The 18,609-nt window shown below is 40.4% G+C and overlaps 2 protein-coding genes across 2 annotated transcripts; both read left to right on the top strand.

The window, feature by feature from the left end:
• Nucleotides 1-147: 147 nt before the first annotated feature.
• Nucleotides 148-6,380, top strand: sdad1 (SDA1 domain containing 1). Its single transcript, XM_069673402.1, has 22 exons — nt 148-328; nt 690-794; nt 875-973; nt 1,123-1,233; nt 1,489-1,560; nt 1,673-1,773; nt 1,865-1,922; nt 2,009-2,083; nt 2,207-2,308; nt 2,403-2,472; nt 2,592-2,695; nt 2,808-2,865; nt 2,937-2,995; nt 3,082-3,158; nt 3,254-3,351; nt 3,435-3,511; nt 4,890-5,019; nt 5,324-5,415; nt 5,497-5,687; nt 5,783-5,867; nt 5,949-6,110; nt 6,204-6,380. The coding sequence occupies exons 1-22, from the start codon at nt 239-241 to the stop codon at nt 6,249-6,251; spliced, it is 2,064 nt and encodes a 687-aa protein (XP_069529503.1). The 5' UTR covers nt 148-238; the 3' UTR covers nt 6,252-6,380.
• A 547-nt stretch (nt 6,381-6,927) lies between these two features.
• klhl8 (kelch-like family member 8) lies at nt 6,928-17,855 on the top strand. The gene is made up of 12 exons (XM_069673253.1): nt 6,928-6,996; nt 9,690-9,909; nt 10,026-10,087; nt 10,563-10,728; nt 10,817-11,137; nt 11,370-11,556; nt 11,792-11,935; nt 12,332-12,443; nt 13,678-13,846; nt 13,943-14,102; nt 14,531-14,732; nt 16,047-17,855. The coding sequence occupies exons 2-12, from the start codon at nt 9,712-9,714 to the stop codon at nt 16,168-16,170; spliced, it is 1,845 nt and encodes a 614-aa protein (XP_069529354.1). The 5' UTR covers nt 6,928-6,996; nt 9,690-9,711; the 3' UTR covers nt 16,171-17,855.
• The last annotated feature ends 754 nt before the right edge of the window (nt 17,856-18,609 follow it).

Here is an 18,609-nt window from a genome sequence, read left to right as displayed (position 1 = left end):
ACAAGTTAGATAAGTGCAACATTAAGAAAATAATATAATTTCAACGCTCAAACACTGCAGCAAAAAAAGAAAAGTCTACTTTAACTAGAGCGGAAGTGACAACCCCAAGGCCGGAAGTGACGTATGGAATTGCCACTGGAAGTTAAATGGCAGCCTACACATTTGCCACGCTTGCTTTGTAAATTGTGCTCCTTCTCATCAATTTTTCCTCAACATACTCGCAGAATCAGCTTAAATCATGTCCGGACGACAAAACAACAAACTGCCGAACAATCTGCCACAGCTGCAGAATCTGATTAAAAGAGACCCACAGTCTTACGTAGATGAGGTAAGTGTTGTTAGCCAAGTTAGCTAGCTGAAGTTTCTAGCAAGTAGACATCAGAATGAGAGGAATCAGCTTTATGCCTAAGTAATTGTTTCTAACCAGGAATTCTAATTAAATTTTCAGTTGCAAACAATGTACTTAAAAACAAAAATGTACAAGAAGACAGAATGAGACAAAAATGACAACACGGACAGCTGGAATAAACAAAACTAATTTAATTTATTTACAAATATGGTAAACATAGGTGTGTGTATATAAGAAAGCAACAGTGACCACGTGGTTATGTTCAGTTTAAGAATAAAAGAAATGTCATTACCCTGTAGTAACGAATCACTAGTGATGGCTGTTGTTTTTTCTTTAACAGTTTCTGCAGCAGTACAGACACTACCAGTCCAATGTGCAGATCTTCAAACTGCAGCCTGACAAGCCGAACAAGGAGCTCGCAGATCTTGTCATGTTTCTTGCTCAGGTACGTTTTTTTGTTCAAGCTTGAACCCACTATTCCGCCTCTGAGTTTGTTGTGCAGTTACAATTATTCTTGTCCTTCAGGTTGGTCACTGCTACCTGCAGCACCTCTCCACCTTTCCACAAGAGCTGTCGGAGTTATTAATGAGCAACCACACAGTCTTAGCACCAGACTTAAGAATGGTGAGAATGTCTATCAAACCTTAGCACAGTTTTCTTATTCACATTAAGTATATAATACATAAGTAATAACACAGCAGTTTGCTGGTGTTTATGCAGTTGACATGTCTCTTAGCCCTGACATAATTTTGTGTCATTCCTGTCTTTGTCAGACCTTCTGCAAATCTCTGATTCTTCTGAGGAATAAAGATCTGATTGACCCCACCGGCCTCCTGGAGCTGTTCTTTGAGCTGCTGCGATGTCACGACAAACTTCTCAGAAAGGTGAGATTTTTAAATATTTTTCTTAGCAAAAGTAATATAGGTGATTTATAGTGTTTTATAACTTGAATAGTTTCAAAGATACCCATTTGTAATATTTTGAATTTGTCTTTAAAAAAAAAAACCACAACGTCATTGATTTTCTGTGTTTCTATATTGATATTTATATGTTTTAATTATTGACTTTTTTTTATAATGTTTTTTGTTTTGTTTCCCCCTTTCCTTTCAGTAGTAAAACTATGCTTTTCTCTCCCACAGACTCTGTACACACACATTGTCGCAGATATCAAAAACATCAATGCTAAGCACAAAAACAACAAGGTTAACACGGTAAGTAAATATTCCAACATGTGTTTCATACTTAATGCTTTGCTGTTTAATATTGTGTGATGCAGTAGCTTAATCATTTCTGACTCACTATCTGTGTTATACTGTGTTTCAGACGTTACAGAACTTCATGTACACCATGCTGAGAGACAGCAACCCCATAGCCGCTAAGATCTCTTTAGATGTAATGGTGGAGCTATACAAAAGGAATATATGGTAAGTTTTATTTATACACTGAAATAAGATTTTACTTTACAAAACTATGTTTATTTTTCACTGCTTTAACCATATTTTATTTTTGACACAGGAACGACGCCAAGACAGTTAACGTCATTACGACAGCGTGCTTTTCCAAGACGACAAAGGTAAGTTATCCACTAAAAGTCTCTGCTTGATGTATTGCATCGTTGATAGCTCAGTACATCCTAACTGTCTCCTCTCTTCTGTTTAGATTCTTGTTGCGGGGATGAAATTCTTCCTCGGCAAAGATGAGGATGAGCAAAACGACAGTGATTCAGAATCAGAGGCAAGTTCAAAATATGTAAAGTAGTTTGACTGAGAAAATGATGCTTTTCACAGTCAAGAAAGTGGTGTTTAAATAAGATCTATAAATGTGCTCCTTTTGTTAAGAATCTGTTGTATCTTTCAGGCTGAGGGACCGTCAGTCCGAGACCTGAAGGTGAGATACTCCACTGGCAAGAAAAGCACCAAAAACAAGAAGAAGATGGAGAAGGCGATGAAAGTCCTCAAGGTACGACCGCTGTGTAAAACTACAGAGCCGTGACTTATATTATATATTTCATAATCCCAATAAATTGAGTTCCTTGTTTTGACTCTTTGTGCAGAAACACAAGAAGAAGAGGAAAGTGGAAGTGTTCAATTTCTCTGCTATCCACCTGATTCATGATCCTCAAGGTGGGCTCACTTGTCATCTCCTAAACACCACAACAACCTTAACACTAAGCATTTATCTAAAGTAATATCTCCTACAATTCCCAGAAGTGCAAACCTTTATATCACCCCGTTTAATTTAGATTTCTCTGAGAAGCTGTTGAAGCAGTTGGAGGACTCTAAAGAGCGCTTTGAGGTGAAGATCATGATGATGGAGCTCATATCCAGACTGGTTGGAATCCATGAGGTAAGTGATCGAGCTATGATGGCTAATTTAGAGCTTTGGGAGGGTATAACTCATCAATAGCAACATTTAAAGAGTTCTAACTGAGTCGCTATAATAATCTGTTTTGTTGCAGCTCTTCCTCTTCAACTTCTATCCGTTCATCCAGAGGTTTATTCAGCCACATCAGAGAGGTAAAAATAACTACAACAGTTAAATAATTAAAGTTGTTAATGAGACATTAAACAAAATATCTTCTTTTCAGAGGTGACAAAGATTCTCCTGTGTGCTGCCCAGTCTTCCCATCAACTCGTCCCACCAGAGGTGAAACTAAACATTCATTCTGCTAACACGTGTGTTTAACATGAGGATCCCTGTGTAACACTTTATGTAAATTCTCTCTCTTGCAGATCATCGAACCTGTAATCATGACCATCGCAAACAACTTTGTGACGGACAGAAACTCAGGAGAGGTCATGACCGTGGGGTAAGTAGCAGCCTGGTTATTAAAGGTTAATATGCATTAAAATGTGACAAAGCCAAGCATGTCTTAAAGTAGGTCCTTCCATTTTTGTTCTTTAGTATCAATGCCATCAAGGAAGTGACCGCCCGCTGTCCCCTCGCCATCAATGAAGACCTGCTGCAGGACCTGGCCCAGTACAAGACCCACAAAGACAAGAGTGAGTGATGGTCTGTCATAAAATGCACCAGTAAAAGGATGTGTGTGTATGTGAACTCACAAAATAACCTGTTTTGGCCTCAGATGTGATGATGTCTGCCCGAGGACTGATCCAGCTGTTCAGGAGTCTCAATCCACAGATGCTGCACAAGAGGGACAGGGTGAGCCAGGCTTGAACACCTGTGTGAATTTCAATGAAAACAACCCTTTTTTTGTTGTTTTCCTGCTATTCTTTATTTAGAGGATGGTTGAGAACATTTAAAATAGGGCTGGGGCAACTCATCAATGTCATCGATTTCAGAAGTACGTTCATTTGTATAACGTGTGTCGATGCATCGCAAAAGCAAGAGTTAAGAGCTAGAACACAGTAAAGTTATGTGCGTGCAGAAACGGATCTTGTCAGTCATTAATCCTAGGGTGCCACGTTCCGGGGAGCGCTGGCTTGAGCCTCAAACGTTTTGCATGAAGCCCCGGTACGGTGTTAAATACAAGCTTCACTTTCTCTCTGCTCCGCTCGTATTTACTGTCACTCTGCCGCTCTCTCTCTCGTACTTGCTCGACGACTTACTCAATGCGCATTTCACGACACAAGTTACCGAGAGGAGAGGAGAGATGTGTTCAGGTCCAGGTGGGAAAAACTCAAACTCAACCTTAATTGATTAAATTAATCTGTGTGTCATAGCAATCCTTTTCAGTTTTAGCCTTACTACTATCGTCAGACAGTGACGTGGTAATTAGAGACTAAAAAAGTCATCTTAAAAACACCATCTTGGGCGCTGTTGAGCTCAGTTGGTAGAGCAGGCGTCCCATGTACGGACGCTACAGTCCTCGTCGCACTGATCGCAGGTTCGACTCCTGGTCTGCCGATCATTTGGTGCATGTCACCCCCCACTCCCTTCTCCCAACATTCCCTGTCTATCTTCAGCTGTCCAATAAATAAAGCCAAAGGCCGAAAAAATAATCTTAAAAAAAACAAAACACCATCTTTAGAATAATCAATGAATTAGTTGTTAAATCGATAAAACAAGTAATTGTTAGGTGCAGCCCTAATTTAAGATAAATAGCTGCACAGTTACAGAAGCATTAAGGGTCTGCAGTAAATAAACAGCATGTCTTGAAACCATTTCCTTCTAAATATCCCCATCTTTTCAACAAAATGCATCCTATTACATTTACAGTAACTATTTACATCAACATGTATGGAGATTATCCATTAAGTGATCTAAATTTAAAAACAGAATTTTATTTTATAAAACTAAAATAAAGTCCGACTTAATTGGGTTCCATTTGTATAGTAAACTTAATAAGGAAAAGGCAATCACTTAATATACGTCGAGTTATTTATAAAAGAAAAAAGTGAAGGTTGAAGGTGAGAGTTGGATCTTAAAAGGGTAAATTATATTATGTTTCAGTTGCTGATGCACATATAAAAAGAGGAGTGTTGTGGTAACAGAGGCAAAAATATAATACTGACACAGCACTACATTACTATCTGTTTGAGAGTATGTAAGTAATTGTTAATTACATTGGGTTGTCCAGGGGAGACCCACAGAGGCGTCAACAGAGGCCAAGATCAAAGACTACGGAGAGCTGGAGGCTAAAGACTACATCCCCGGAGCTGAAGTCCTGGAGGTGGAGGGGGAGAAGAAAGAGGGAGAGGAGGACGAAGGTGAGAAGAGTTTGTATTATTGAATTCATACAGTAGCTGAATCTGTAGCCCTTTTTACACTGCCAGTTTAGTTCAACGCACAGAGGTGAAATGGTGGGGTGAAGTCGTTCCACATCTGAGCCGGTAGTAACAGAGGCGAAATGGCATCTGTGTAAACAGCGGAGCCGGCAGGAGGGGACTGCCGCCGTGTGTGTGTGTATTTGAATCATGAGGCGGAACCGCAGTGTAAAAAGGGCTCATGTGTAAAGCACCCTAACAGAGATAATATGAGGCTAATGTGTGTTTGTTTCATATCATACAACAGATGGTTGGGAGAGTGCCAGTATTAGTGATGATGATGAAGACGGGGAGTGGGTGGATGTTCACCACTCGTCCGATGAAGACACAACAGAAGTGGTGAGCATGAAGTTCAATCACTCACATTAACCTGCTCGTGGTTAATTATGTATTATTTTAATGTACCTGTGTTTGTGTCAGACGGAGAAGCTGCAGGGTATGCCGGTCGAGGAGAGAAAAGCCAAAGCGGCGGCGGTCAGCGGCAGCAGGCTCCTCACTCAAGACGACTTCAAGAAGATCCGCCTGGTCCAGCTGGCCAAGGAGGTCAACGGTGCACCGGGCAAGGGCCAGAAGAGGAAGAACGTGGACAGTGATGACGAGGGTGACAGCAGGTTAGAGAGCTGTTTACACCTAGAGCTTGGAGCATTTGTTTGTTGACAGAGAAAGATGATCATACCAAGATTGTTTTGTACTTTAAATCTTTCAGAGGGGAGGTGCTGACCTTGAGGAATATTGAGAAACTGCACAAGAAACCAAAAGCAGACAAGGAAACACGCCTGGCAACAGCAATGGTAACATCTCGCACTAACTCAAACTATTTTTAGAGTTACTTGTAAAGAAAATGAGCTCTTATAATGTGTTTGATTTCCTAGGCGGGACGAACTGACCGTAAAGACTTTGTCAAGAAGCGGACCAAGCTGAACCCACACGCCGGCACGAGCAACAGGGAGAAGAGGAAAACAAAGAACTTCATGATGATGAGACACAGTCAGAATGTCAGAACAAAAGGCAAACGCTCCTTCAGAGAGAAACAGGTAAGTCACACCTGTCAGAACAAACTACTGTATTTGACTGTGGATAAATAGGTTTTGTTGATTCTAAAGAAATGTTTTGTGTTTCTTCTCCAGATTGCTCTTCGGGATGCACTCCTGAAAAGGAAGAAGCAGCACAAGTAGGACACATGGACCTGATCGTCGATTGTGTCTAACTATATTGTACATCCTTCAAGTAGCCTGTAAAGCTTGGTCAGTGTGTTGTTGACTTGCATACATTTACTCTGTCCTGAAATAAATAATATTTGATAATTGTGTGGTGTTTTTTGTGTGTTTATGCCTCATTAATGCTTTACCAATGTACAGTAAAATGAAGGCAGTAAGGATGTGAAGGTGTTAATGTATAATTTTAGATTTAATTGGCCAATATAGTTATATAACTGTAATTACAGTCTAACATTCCCTTATTTTGAACTTTAACCTGTAGTTTAGTGCTATATTTTGAACGTGTAAGTGTTATTGAGTGGAACCAAGTTCAGTGAGGCAGAAGACAAAATAAGCCAAAGTTACCTCAGTTTGAAGTAACTTGCAGTCTCATTTGACAATCAAAGAATGTGACTCTATTCTCTATTTTTTGTTTTCTGCCATATCTCTTTTTGCAGAATAAGTTACTGTTAAATTATTATGACGAATAAAGACATGTTGCGTTTATTATTCCAAGATGTATGAAACTTAACAAGTAACAGAATTGTGGCTGCTTTGACTTCTATTGCGTTGAGTACTACTGTATGTTAGATTCACTTAGCCGTTACTCGGGTAATACCTTAAAACTACAATTCCCATAAAGCACCTGGAACCACAACAAACGTGCTAATGCCAAACATTCCGCTCAATGAAGCCGGCATTTTAATTCTTGCTGCGACATGAGGTATCTCATTTTACCATTCTTGACTTAACACAACGGGTATTGTATATTTTAAGGTGGTGTGTAGCCTCCTACATTTAGTATTTTCACTATATTATCGGTTACATCGGTTCCGTTCATCGCCAGCTAACGTTAGCTCCCTCGAATGCTAGCGTGCCTGCTAGGTGCCGTTAGCAAACAAGCTAACCGTTAACGTTAATGCTCTATCTGTTAGCATAGCTATGCTAGCTAGTTTTATTTTTTCTGTTTTCAAAGAGAAGAATTATTTTGCGCTTTCACGTTAAATTTGATGTGTGTACACAGTATGCAGCAATATTAACTGAAGTTATTGTAACCATATCGCTTTGATACCCCGAGCTCTTCTTTACAAACTGTTGAAGTGTGGTTGTGTTTGATGTTGCTGTCAGATTTGATTTCAGTTTTAGTCAACTGTAATGCCCGATATGGTGCCAACATAACTACAGCACACAAGACTGTGTTTTGGTATCGCATTTAGAAAGTATGGAAACATGAATTTTCATCATATATAACAAACGAAGGTGCTAGGTAGGTGTGACATTTGCATTTTAGCTGATATCATAGCTAAAACATTTGCATCCCAGTCATCTTCTTGTTGTTTTTAGTCCTTTGTTACAAATGGGCCACATTACAGTGTATGTTAGTGATCACCAAGAAAAAATAGCCGTCACACTCTTATACTTGAGTGAATTAAATATTGGGTTAATAGAAAGGGAGTCAGGACTATTTTGATTTGTTAGGTCTTGATAGTAGACCTGTGTTCGATGTATTACTTTGAGACAGCACACAGGTGCAAAACTATTTTTTTGAGCTGCTTATTATATGTGATAAACAAGGGTTAGATTTTCAGGAAATAGTAGATAAAGCCCTTGTGACATGTTATCTGAAGAAAACCAAACAGGTTAATTTAAAAGGTGAAATAAATGTAAAATACTTCCATTTCTCTAAATGTCAAATTGTCTCCTTGAAAACTGTCCATCTTTTTTATAGTTTACACCCTCAATGTCTAGAAACTTGGATATATAGCTACTCAGATTGCAGGAAGCAAGCTCATTAGTAGGCTAATAAACTCTACAGTCACTGATCAAAGGACAAACCATAGCAGCACCGCATTTGGCTGCTAGTGTCGTGCAGTCTTGGACATGTCGGTCAACTAATCTGACATGACAGCAGTAGGTTCTCATGAGTGTGCCCTAGTCTTCTTTGTACCCTTTGATATCTGATGTGTTATGCTGCCTGCTTAGAGGGAGTCGCTTTTGTAGGGTGGACACACACAGATGCAGATTAATTTAAGAAGAGGTTACTGTTTGTACATCTTGCTTTTCATTTTGTACTCGGTGGAGTTTAGTAGCTGTGCAATTCATCTCCCTTGTTAAATTATTGACTACCTCACTCCTTATAAATAATACAACATGATGATGTTATCATTTCAAGGCCATAAAAGTGCTCCAACTGATCCAGAATCTGCCTTTGAACGGCGTGGATTGCACAGAGTTCCTACATGTGTTTCAAAGACGGAGCCTATCCACGAATCTACAAAGTGTAGAGAGCCTTTGATCACTAGAGCATATGATGGGACTTGATGTTTCTGCTCTTATAGCTGAGAGGACTAGTGATGAGGGGGCGATACACTGAGACTATTCAGTCAGAGACCTAGCTCGTATGGGAGACAGTGCATCGTCTGTAAGGTGTGGGTGGAGCTTTGCCCTCTGGCTGTCTGCTCTCTGTACCTCTGTCAGATACCGACTGGAGATTTTTCACCAGATTCAGCAATAGGTAGGAATGTTTATGGGTTTGATTGCACAGTATTTTTTATAAGTGGTTTACAATGTTAATTTGGAGGAATGTGCTTGTCCTGTTTTTTTTCACATTTGGTTGCAGTCTTTACTGAGAGTGAGTAAAGGGGAAGTGACACTGAAATGGGAGGAATACTGACCAAACTTGCTCAGCTGGCTGGCAATGTCACCCACCACTCATTTCCCTTTTGTTTCTATTAAAGCCTCTGCATGGGTATTTGCACCTAGTTGCAGTTTCTATTACGTTCTTCAAGATATTCTTGACTCGATGCCATCATTTCAGGGGAAATATTGCATGTGTATTATCAGTAGTGATGGGTGAATATTATTTACTATCGTTTGTGGCCATGTATATTTGTTTTCTGTCTAACAGGACCACAAATACCAATTAATTCACTGGTGATTGTTCTGTCAGCTATTTTCTTGAACAATGGACTAGCTGCAAAATATCAGAAAATGATGAAAAAAATGTCAGTGTTTTTTAAAGTCCAAGATGACTTCCTCAAATAGATTTTCTCCACAACCCAAAGATATTAAGTTTTCTGTTGTAGAGGACTAAAGAAACCAGAAAATACACCCTTTGAAGAAGCTGCAATCAGAGCATTTTGACCTTTTCTTTCTTTAAACATTTCTAGAACAATTAAACATTTATTTAAATAGTTGGTGATATTTTTCATTATTGACAATTAATCAATTAATTGTTGCAATTCTTGCTACAATGATTATTTTTAATTGTAAATAAATCCTGTTTTTAATTCATTAAAATGTCTTTAAATCTCTTGTTTTTGTCGCCGACAGTCCAGTACAAACAAAACAAAACAAATCAGTCATTATCATTATTGATTCTCTTAGGGATTTCAAACTGTCTCAACTCTCTTATAGGTGCTGTTTCCTGTAGCCAGCGATGGCACCGGGGGATGTGGTGCCAGACCATCCCAAGCAGCTCAAGCCCAAGGAGAAGCGGCCTAGTAACAGGGCACCGAAAGCGGACTGCGAGCCGGATGGGTCCTTTGTCTTTGAGGCTCATGAGGCGTGGAAGGACTTCCATAACTCGCTCAGGCATTTCTACGAAGTAGGAGAGCTCTGTGACGTCACGCTAAAGGTTGGTCACACTGATTTTCTTTGTCTTATATTTAGGTCTAATTTGTGTGCTTGTTTGTTGTGTTCTGTGTTGCATGTTTTTTAATCATGTCTTTTCTGTTTGCCTCATTTTTGTAGGTTGGTAGCAGGTTGATACCATGCCACAAGCTTGTGCTGGCTTGTGTCATCCCTTACTTCAGGTATGTTTCATAATTATGTTTTATTTCTTAATTTGGACCTACAATAGCAATTTTTGTCTTAAGCATGGATGTTAAATTTTACCTAATTTTTAATGGCACCTGTTCGTCTATAGCTGTGTTTTATTAAAGGGAAATATTACATGCCAGATACACTTTTTGCTCTGACTGAACATCATATATATAAAGATGCTTAGATGGAAACGTGGCACGTGTTCCATACACGTAAGACAAGCCACCCAAATAGTTTGAGAACATGCTCTTTGAAAAAAATGATAAAATTTGATGATTGACAGCCTCAATTATTTGTCATAAAGTAAAGTATTAACACACTTGGAGTTGAGGTGAAGGTATAATAAGTCTTTGAGCTTCTATACCTAATGAATGGACATCATTGGAGTATTTTCTTCAAAATAAAGCTTAATGAAGGGTATGTTGCCTTGTTCTTGTTCTTGTCTAACTTCTGTTTCTTCCTTAGGGCCATGTTCCTGTCAGAGATGTCTGAGGCTAAGCAGGAACTGATAGAGATCAAGGACTTTGATGGTGATGCCATCCAGGACCTGGTGCATTTCGCCTACTCCTCCAAGCTCACATTAACTGTGGACAATGTCCAGCCCTTGCTTTATGCTGCCTGCATTCTCCAGGTAAGCAAACACCATCATCAACAGGCTGTGCTGGATTTTTATTTTATCTCTATGTAAAATGGGTTTTAATCTTGCCTGAATCTGTTAGGTGGAGTTGGTGGCGAGAGCCTGCTGTGAGTACATGAAGGCCCACTTCCACCCCACAAACTGCCTGGCAGTGCGAACCTTTGCTGAGAGCCACAATCGCGTGGACCTGATGGACATGGCGGATCGCTACGCCTGCGAACACTTCACCGAGGTAGTGGAGTGTGAGGACTTTACATGCGTGTCTCCCCAGCACCTGCGCACATTATTGTCCTCCAGCGAGCTCAATATCCACTCAGAGACACAGGTGTACAATGCAGCAGTGAAATGGCTTAAAGCAAACCCACAGCACCACGAGGCCTGGCTGGACCAGATCATGTCTCAGGTTAGAGAGCGCTAAGCTCTAATCATTACATTTAATCTCTTTACGTTTTATATACGTGTTCGGAGGTATTTGTGTAGGTGTGTACTGAGGTTGGACTTTATTACCTATTTTACTGATTACACAAAGGTTAAGGTGCATAAACCGAGTAAAATTAGAGTCCCATATGTGTTAACAGCTTTATATAATCACTTTTACAACCACAAAACAATGTGTATGCTGGTCCCTCCCTCAGGTGCGCCTCCCCCTGCTCCCTGTAGAGTTCCTGACTGGGACGGTAGCAAAGGACGAGATGATCAAAGGTAACCTGAGTTGTCGCGATCTGATGGACGAAGCGAGGAACTACCACCTGCACCTGAGCAACAAGGTGGTGCTGGACTTTGAGTATTCAGTCCGCACCATACCCCGGAAACACACTGCAGGTACTACTTATATGGTGGTGTTTGGCTTTGAACATGTAGCTACTGATTGTATGTATTGTAGTAACATTGAACACTCTTATCATCTTAACACACATACCTTCATGAAAAGCTTGTGAGCTGCATAATTTATTATCTTTTTAAAAATGTGCATATCCCGAGGCTGTGTGCGCACATAACGTATGACGTGTGTTCCCTCGCTGTGCAAACACTTTGTTCTTTCATGTCCTCTCCTCAGGGGTATTGTTCTGTGTGGGTGGCCGTGGGGGTTCAGGTGACCCATTTCGTAGCATCGAGTGCTACTCCATCACTAAGAACAGCTGGTTCTTTGGCCCCGAAATGAACAGCAGACGGCGTCACGTGGGTGTTATATCTGTGGGAGGTAAGAGGGGTTGTATATAATGACGGTACAGAAAGTAAAACACGGTGCATGGATACGTTGTTTTTTTTAACAGTCAAGAGCACAGAGAGACATTATGATATATATTATACACTCAGCTACCACTCAATGAGACACACCATCTAATGCAGTGTATTGCAGTCCTGCAAAACTTCTACCTTCATGAAAGTTATAATGTTGATCATATTGAACTGCACACAATATTTTCGTTTGGGTATGAAATGGAAAACTTGAATGACAGAATGTTTGCTTTTACCTGCTCAAAACAATCTCTAATAACTTTGTCCTCATAGGATCAAGAAGTGTAAATAATCTAATGACTTTTCAAGTCACATGATAACAAAGACATTACTTCATATCCGTTGTTTGTGTCCTCAGGTAAGGTTTATGCTGTTGGTGGCCATGATGGTAATGAACACTTAGGGAACATGGAGATGTTTGACCCGCTCACCAACAAGTGGATGATGAAAGCCTCCATGAACACTAAGAGGTAGGCAGGCAGTAAAATATACTGAGTGTGAATGGCTTGTATTCTTGGAGAGCATATTATTACATTATGTGGCTGAATTTAAAGTGGTAATCTCGAAGAGCTCAGTTTTGTTCTCTTTGGCGGCACCTATAGTGTCGCATGTGTGACGTCCACGGTTGGCTCCGGTTGTAACTCTTGATTTTCCTCGCTGACGGTCGCTTTCCTTTTTAGACTGTTTGCTTCATCTGAGCGTCGAGTTTGTTTCTTTTTCTTTGGATTTTCACTTATTTTTGAAGTTGTATCTGTAGTCATCCATCTTTTCTTTGTTTGTTCAGCCATAGTAGATTACTGTTTATTCGCAACACCCTCTCTGGCAGACCAACCACTGCTGGGTGATGGAAAATGCGTCACTAACTGGACGCCGCTTATAATATTTTCCGCGAATGTCGCCAGACACCCAGTCCTTAATAACACTATGTACTGCAAATGCAAAGGCTTTCATCAGTGGCCCATAGGCTCAATCAAACCATTGTGTTACCTCATTCGGTGATAGATTGTGACTTTTATTTACATGAAAATCTTCAAGATTATTACTTTAAATAAATATGCTACTTTTTCTTAAGCTGTTGTTTTGCACACATAAAAATAATCAAACCTACTTCAGAGAGGATGGATTCAAAAACATTGCGTTATGTGGACGAGAAAAACAAAGCTTTTCAAAGCTTGTGCTGGATAGCAGTTGTTTTAAGGAGACATACAACAAACTTTCACAATCAGGAACAATTCACACATTTGTTAGATCAAATGTAGCAATTTTCCACACTTATATTTGGCACTATTTGACTGTTTGCTCCGCAGTTGCTGTTAAAAAAAGTAACCGCACACACGTGCAGAGCTGCAGTGGAGCTTACCAAAATTTGCCAGAGCCTGTAGGATTATCCTGGTGGACAAATCCACTAAGCTGGACAAAGTAATTTGAGAAATGCAATGTCATGATTAAACACAAAGCACCGAAATCACTCACACTGTTCTTTACAGTCTGACACGGTTAGTTTTAGACTTCAAAACTCTGCTGCTGAAAAAATCTTGATTTCATGTTGATTCAAAAAATTCCAGTTCAATGTCTGAAGGACCTGAAATCCTAACAGGCTTTTTTCGCCTTCTTTACCATTTACTATCTACTGTTTGCATGTTCTTCACTTGGAGTATATAAGGTAGGAATACTGCTTTAAGCTAGCATGTCTGTGTCTTTCAGGAGGGGCATAGCCCTGGCTGCTCTCGGTGGTCCTATCTATGCTATTGGAGGTCTGGATGACAACTCCTGCTTCAACGATGTGGAACGCTACGACATCGAAAGCGACTGCTGGAGCGCCGTGGCTCCGATGAACACACCCAGAGGAGGAGTGGGGTCTGTGGCGTTGGGGGTAAGACTATAGAGGGAAGCTGTGACTCAGTTCTGACTCATTTTTAATTCCTCCTCCTGACTTCACTTGTTTTTTTTTTTACCTTTTCCTTGCTAGAGTTTTGTGTATGCTGTTGGAGGCAACGATGGTGTGGCATCACTGTCGAGCGTGGAGCGGTTTAACCCACACCTCAACAAGTGGACGGAGGTCAGCGAGATGGGCCAGCGACGGGCTGGAAATGGAGTCAGCAAACTCAACGGCTGCCTCTATGTAGTTGGTGAGATCTGATCACCTTTATTGTCAGATATTGTTGGTTAAGTTACAGTGACTTTGCCTTTATTTAACTGGTGTAACTATATACAACCAGGTCACATGCCTACTGGATACACACCCTACAGTTTTATACACAAATGCGTGAATCAGGAAAAGTTCATGTTTTGTAAATCTGATAACTGATTAACAGAGCGTTAGGATGACAGTTTTATTGTTCCACATCAATTTGAAGAGTCATATAAGGTTAATTAAAACTTCCTTTGTGGCACTTTGCCCAGTCAGTAGTTGTAGCTTTGTGTAACAACTGTGTTGATTGCCAGTTTTATGTCTGACACGTGAGCTTACTTCTCAAAACCCTCAGAGATAAAATCTTAAGAGACGCTTTTCTTGGGATTTTTTTTTAAATAATCGTCTCTCTTGTTTTTCCTCAAGGTGGTTTTGATGACAATTCGCCCCTGAGCTCTGTAGAGCGATTTGACCCTCGAATGCACCGCTGGGAGTACGTGTCTGAGCTGACAACTCCACGTGGAGGGGTCGGGGTCGCCACTGTAATGGGAAGAGTGTTCGCAGTCGGGGGTCACAATGGGAACATTTACCTGAACACAGTGGAGGCTTTTGAGCCTCGAATGAACAGGTGAGGAGGAGATAAATGAAGACAGTTCTATGTGAAGTGTTTCAAGGTGGTGTTTGGGATAATTTAATGGGCATTTTTCATAGTTGTAACCGTCTGTACTGACAACCAATTTAGGATAAAGTGTAGAGAAAAAAAGGTTTTTGAATCTACATAGAACGATTTACTGTCTCTTATTAAGCAACTGTTTACAAATCGAAATACTTCTGCAATAAAACCGTAGCCGTAAATCAACGACTGGGTACCAGTAGTGAGTTTCAGAGAAAGAAAAATGTAACCCGTGCAAAATAAAAATAAACTTTATGCAATATAGAGTGACATCAGGGTGTCAGCAATCTCGGATCCCATTAGTTATAGTCTGGCAACGATATAGCCTCCGGGGACAACGGTGAACATGCCGGGCGTGTAGCCAGCAGTTAGCGATAAACAACTTCCTTTTCCGCATGCTGCATTGTTTACAGAAAAAACTTATGATCTTGTGATTTACTTTAATTCTTGCCTTTGCTGAAATTTCAACATCATGATGCAGATTTTTAAAAAGTCAAAATGAAGCTTTGTCAGGTCTGTCCTCAAGAGGAGAAGAAAACTACCTTTAAAGTGCTCGTTTGTTGAACGGAGGTCAGATCAATCCTTTGTGATGCATTTGAGGAAGTCCGGAAATCTGATCGCTGAACAGCATTCGTGACACAGCGTCCAGGGAATTTATCGCAAGTGAATTTTAGATCTAGAACGGATTGTTAGCTGTTAGCATGCAGATGTCTGTTTATAGAGATTAATAAGAAGCTAAGTCATCATCAGAGAGCCGGGATGTCATTACAGTGCGTTACGTTCCGCCTGCTTTGGCTCTCCATGCGGGCTGTTCTTCCTGCATATGCCGCAGCCTGCTGATACGTGATTGGTCAATCTTACTCGGACTACAAGCGTACTACAAACGGAAACCAGAACACTTGTCTTCCCTAAAATCCACATCCCTGCCTACAGATTCTATATTTCTATGTGGAATCTGTAAATAGAGATTAAGGTGTCAGTAATGTACGGGAGGTGGATGGATTATAAAGATGTAGTCACTGGGTTCTCTCTTTCATGAAAAGTCAGAATAGCTACCTAGCATAAACATCTGATGAAACTTAAAGGTACCTTGATGTTAGAAAGGGGAGGATATAGGATTTTATTCAAGCTAACGTTTAAAAAACACTCAAGATAAGTTGATCTGGGTGAATTTACTTTAGTAGTATAAAATACTGAAATACAGCTTAATTGTTTAGGACTGTTACTTAGTCTTCTTTTTCTTTCTGATCTCATTCGTCTGCTGTTCAGATGGGAGCTGGTGGGTTCAGTGTCTCACTGCCGAGCCGGCGCCGGAGTTGCTGTCTGTTCATCTCATGTCAGCCAGATCAGGGACGTCGGCCAGGGCTCCAGCAACGTGGCCAACTGCATGTGACCGCCGGTCCGCTTGTTACCAGGTGACTGACTGACTGCCAGCCAGGCCAGCACCAGATCTGATCACTGCACAAGCACACAACACAAAGCACACAGACAGTGACGGAGTGATTTCGCCCGGCAGCTTTATTACTGTCGCCACTGTCGTCTGAACATCAGCCTGACGCTTATTACGGCTGATGTTCAGCTTGCACGGCGACTTAGGAATATTAGGGAGATTTATTGACTTGAAGTGACAAATCTGAAGTCTGACGAGAAGACACATTTGAGACATTCATCCTGACTCCAGCTGGTGTTATTTGCAATCAGTGCTGTAGTATTTTGTACTGTACTTTCTTCTGTTTGACTGCCTTGATATAGTTTGACTTTTTTTTAAGGGAAAATGGTAGCTGAGCCTTGCGTTTATACTAACATCTTGAGAGTGACAGGTGAGTTCAGAACTACAAGGTAAGCTGCACGTGATGAAGATGGACTGTTTAGTCGGCCAGTATAAAAAAATGCATTTCAAAGGACTCTTCTTGACGATTTCAGGCTCTGTAGTTTAGAGACTTGAACAATGCAGTGTGTTTGCAGTGCAGCGTGCGCAGTTCACATAATAATATTTCACAAGTCAATGATACTAAGATGTCAAAATACATTTCCAAGATTTCCGTGATCGTCTGTTGGGTTGAGTTAAAGCATACGTTAGAGCAGGTAGACGTTTTAAAGGTGCTTTTCAGAGATATTCTATCAGCAGTCAAACTGCATCGTATCCCAGCAGATCTAGCTTTTAGGGATTTGCCTGTAATCGTGCTTAAACAATCATTTGAGGCTGACGGGGACAAATCAGTTGCCGGCGAGGAGGTCTGAGGAATTTAAGAACCAAAAACAGAAAAAAGGACATCCGTTGTTTTTGGAAGCTGTAGATGCAGATCTGAATCCCAAATCGCCACGGCAACCTCGACCCCAGACATGAGAAAGGTTTGATGACCGCATACCCTGAGAGTGGAGGACTGATCAGAGCAATACAGCACAACTCTCCAGTTCTTTTTCCGTTTCACATTATTGTACAGAGATTTGTTCAAACTGACAGGGACCGATTTTCAAATTGACGATAGCTGGACTGTCAGAAATGAGATGTGTTCGAGATTTAGCCGAGGTTCGTCTCTGCAGATGGTCGCGTTATATTTTAATATATGGACATTTTGTATAATAAGATAGGTGTAACTTTGGTATTATTCTTTACTACACTATCTAATCCATTGCTGTGCACTATTTTCTTAGAATAGATGTGAAGTCTGAGTATATTTTTGTCCTAAATGGAGAATTTTCATGTTATTCGTGCGATGAGTTTGAAGATGTTTATTTAACATTTAACTATTTCTGCCATATCTGAGAAAAATGTAATAAACTCTGGCTACTGTCTTTTTTTCAGAATAGGCTGACAGAATTTAAAACAGACTATATACGGTTTATACTATAAATATACAAATGATTGCACAATTTGTGTCCTGCCAGTTTGAAAGCTAGTGCATTTTATCAACAATATATTCTGAATATTTTTGTCAACTTTGTAAGCGATGAGCCAGATTCTGAGTCTTTTGTAAACTTAACTGTACTTTGTGTTCTTTCTCCTCTTGACTGCTTCCATCTTTTGCTTTTTGTTTACATGGTATTGGTATAAATTGGTACAATAAAGTTATGTGTAAAAAGTTCAATGGTGGGATTCTTCTGCTTTTTCTTTAACACTTTATGAAATTTTGCCTTCCAGTTTGAGGCTGAGAGCAATCACGTTGGTCATGTCATTTACGTAGACTTCCTGTAAGGAGTTTTTATCTGGTTATAAAAGAGAAATTAATTCTGATGACTCTATATGACCTACAAAAGCAAACAAAACCATCAGCGATCAGATTGATTATTTCTATGTAGATATTTTTAATGCCTGAAACCGCTGCCGTCAGACGAAGGTGTCAGACGAAGGGGTTAACTGCATGCTGCCTTTGTTTACATTTTCAATGGCAAAAATTTAAAGTGATTGATACGTATGACTGAAAGCAGGATGAGATTAAAAAAAAAAAAACACCACTTAAAGGGCCAGTTCGCCAATTTTCAACCTCAGTCCTATCATGCTATTATGGGGAGCTGATGCCATTATGGTGGGAAAAAAATACAATTTGGCTCTGTGCCTTTGGAGGACGCTATCCGCTTCTCCAATGGGCCCTGGAAGCTTGACGATCCAGCGGTATATTCTCGTTGTATTTCAGATTCTGTACCGCTCTGAGCCGTTGCCTGCAGCGAAAACGGTAGTTTTTCACTCCAGCGTCTCTCGCTGGGCCGTTCCTTTCAGAGGGAGGGGCGCAATGCACGCTGGGTGTTGTAGGAATGTAGAACAGGCGAAACCACGAGCTGTTTGTACAACTTTCTCCACAGCTATGGCACCAGCTTCAAATATCACTGCTTC

The sequence above is a fragment of the Semicossyphus pulcher genome, unplaced genomic scaffold, assembly GCF_022749685.1.
Source record: "Semicossyphus pulcher isolate SPU_LCO1_2020_fin unplaced genomic scaffold, fSemPul1.0.p SCAF_22, whole genome shotgun sequence".
Classification (NCBI taxonomy): domain Eukaryota; kingdom Metazoa; phylum Chordata; class Actinopteri; order Labriformes; family Labridae; genus Semicossyphus; species Semicossyphus pulcher.
This window is presented reverse-complemented; position numbering and strand designations above follow the sequence as displayed.

Coding starts and splice junctions, on each gene's coding strand:
- klhl8 (XM_069673253.1), top strand. CDS start 9,712: ATGGCACCGGGGGATGTGGTGCCAGACCATCCCAAGCAGCTCAAGCCC. Junction 12,444..13,677: donor GCCTCCATGAACACTAAGAG/GTAGGCAGGCAG, acceptor TGTGTCTTTCAG/GAGGGGCATAGCCCTGGCTG. Junction 14,733..16,046: donor TTTGAGCCTCGAATGAACAG/GTGAGGAGGAGA, acceptor TCTGCTGTTCAG/ATGGGAGCTGGTGGGTTCAG.
- sdad1 (XM_069673402.1), top strand. CDS start 239: ATGTCCGGACGACAAAACAACAAACTGCCGAACAATCTGCCACAGCTG. Junction 5,020..5,323: donor AGAGGGAGAGGAGGACGAAG/GTGAGAAGAGTT, acceptor ATCATACAACAG/ATGGTTGGGAGAGTGCCAGT. Junction 6,111..6,203: donor GCTCCTTCAGAGAGAAACAG/GTAAGTCACACC, acceptor TTTCTTCTCCAG/ATTGCTCTTCGGGATGCACT.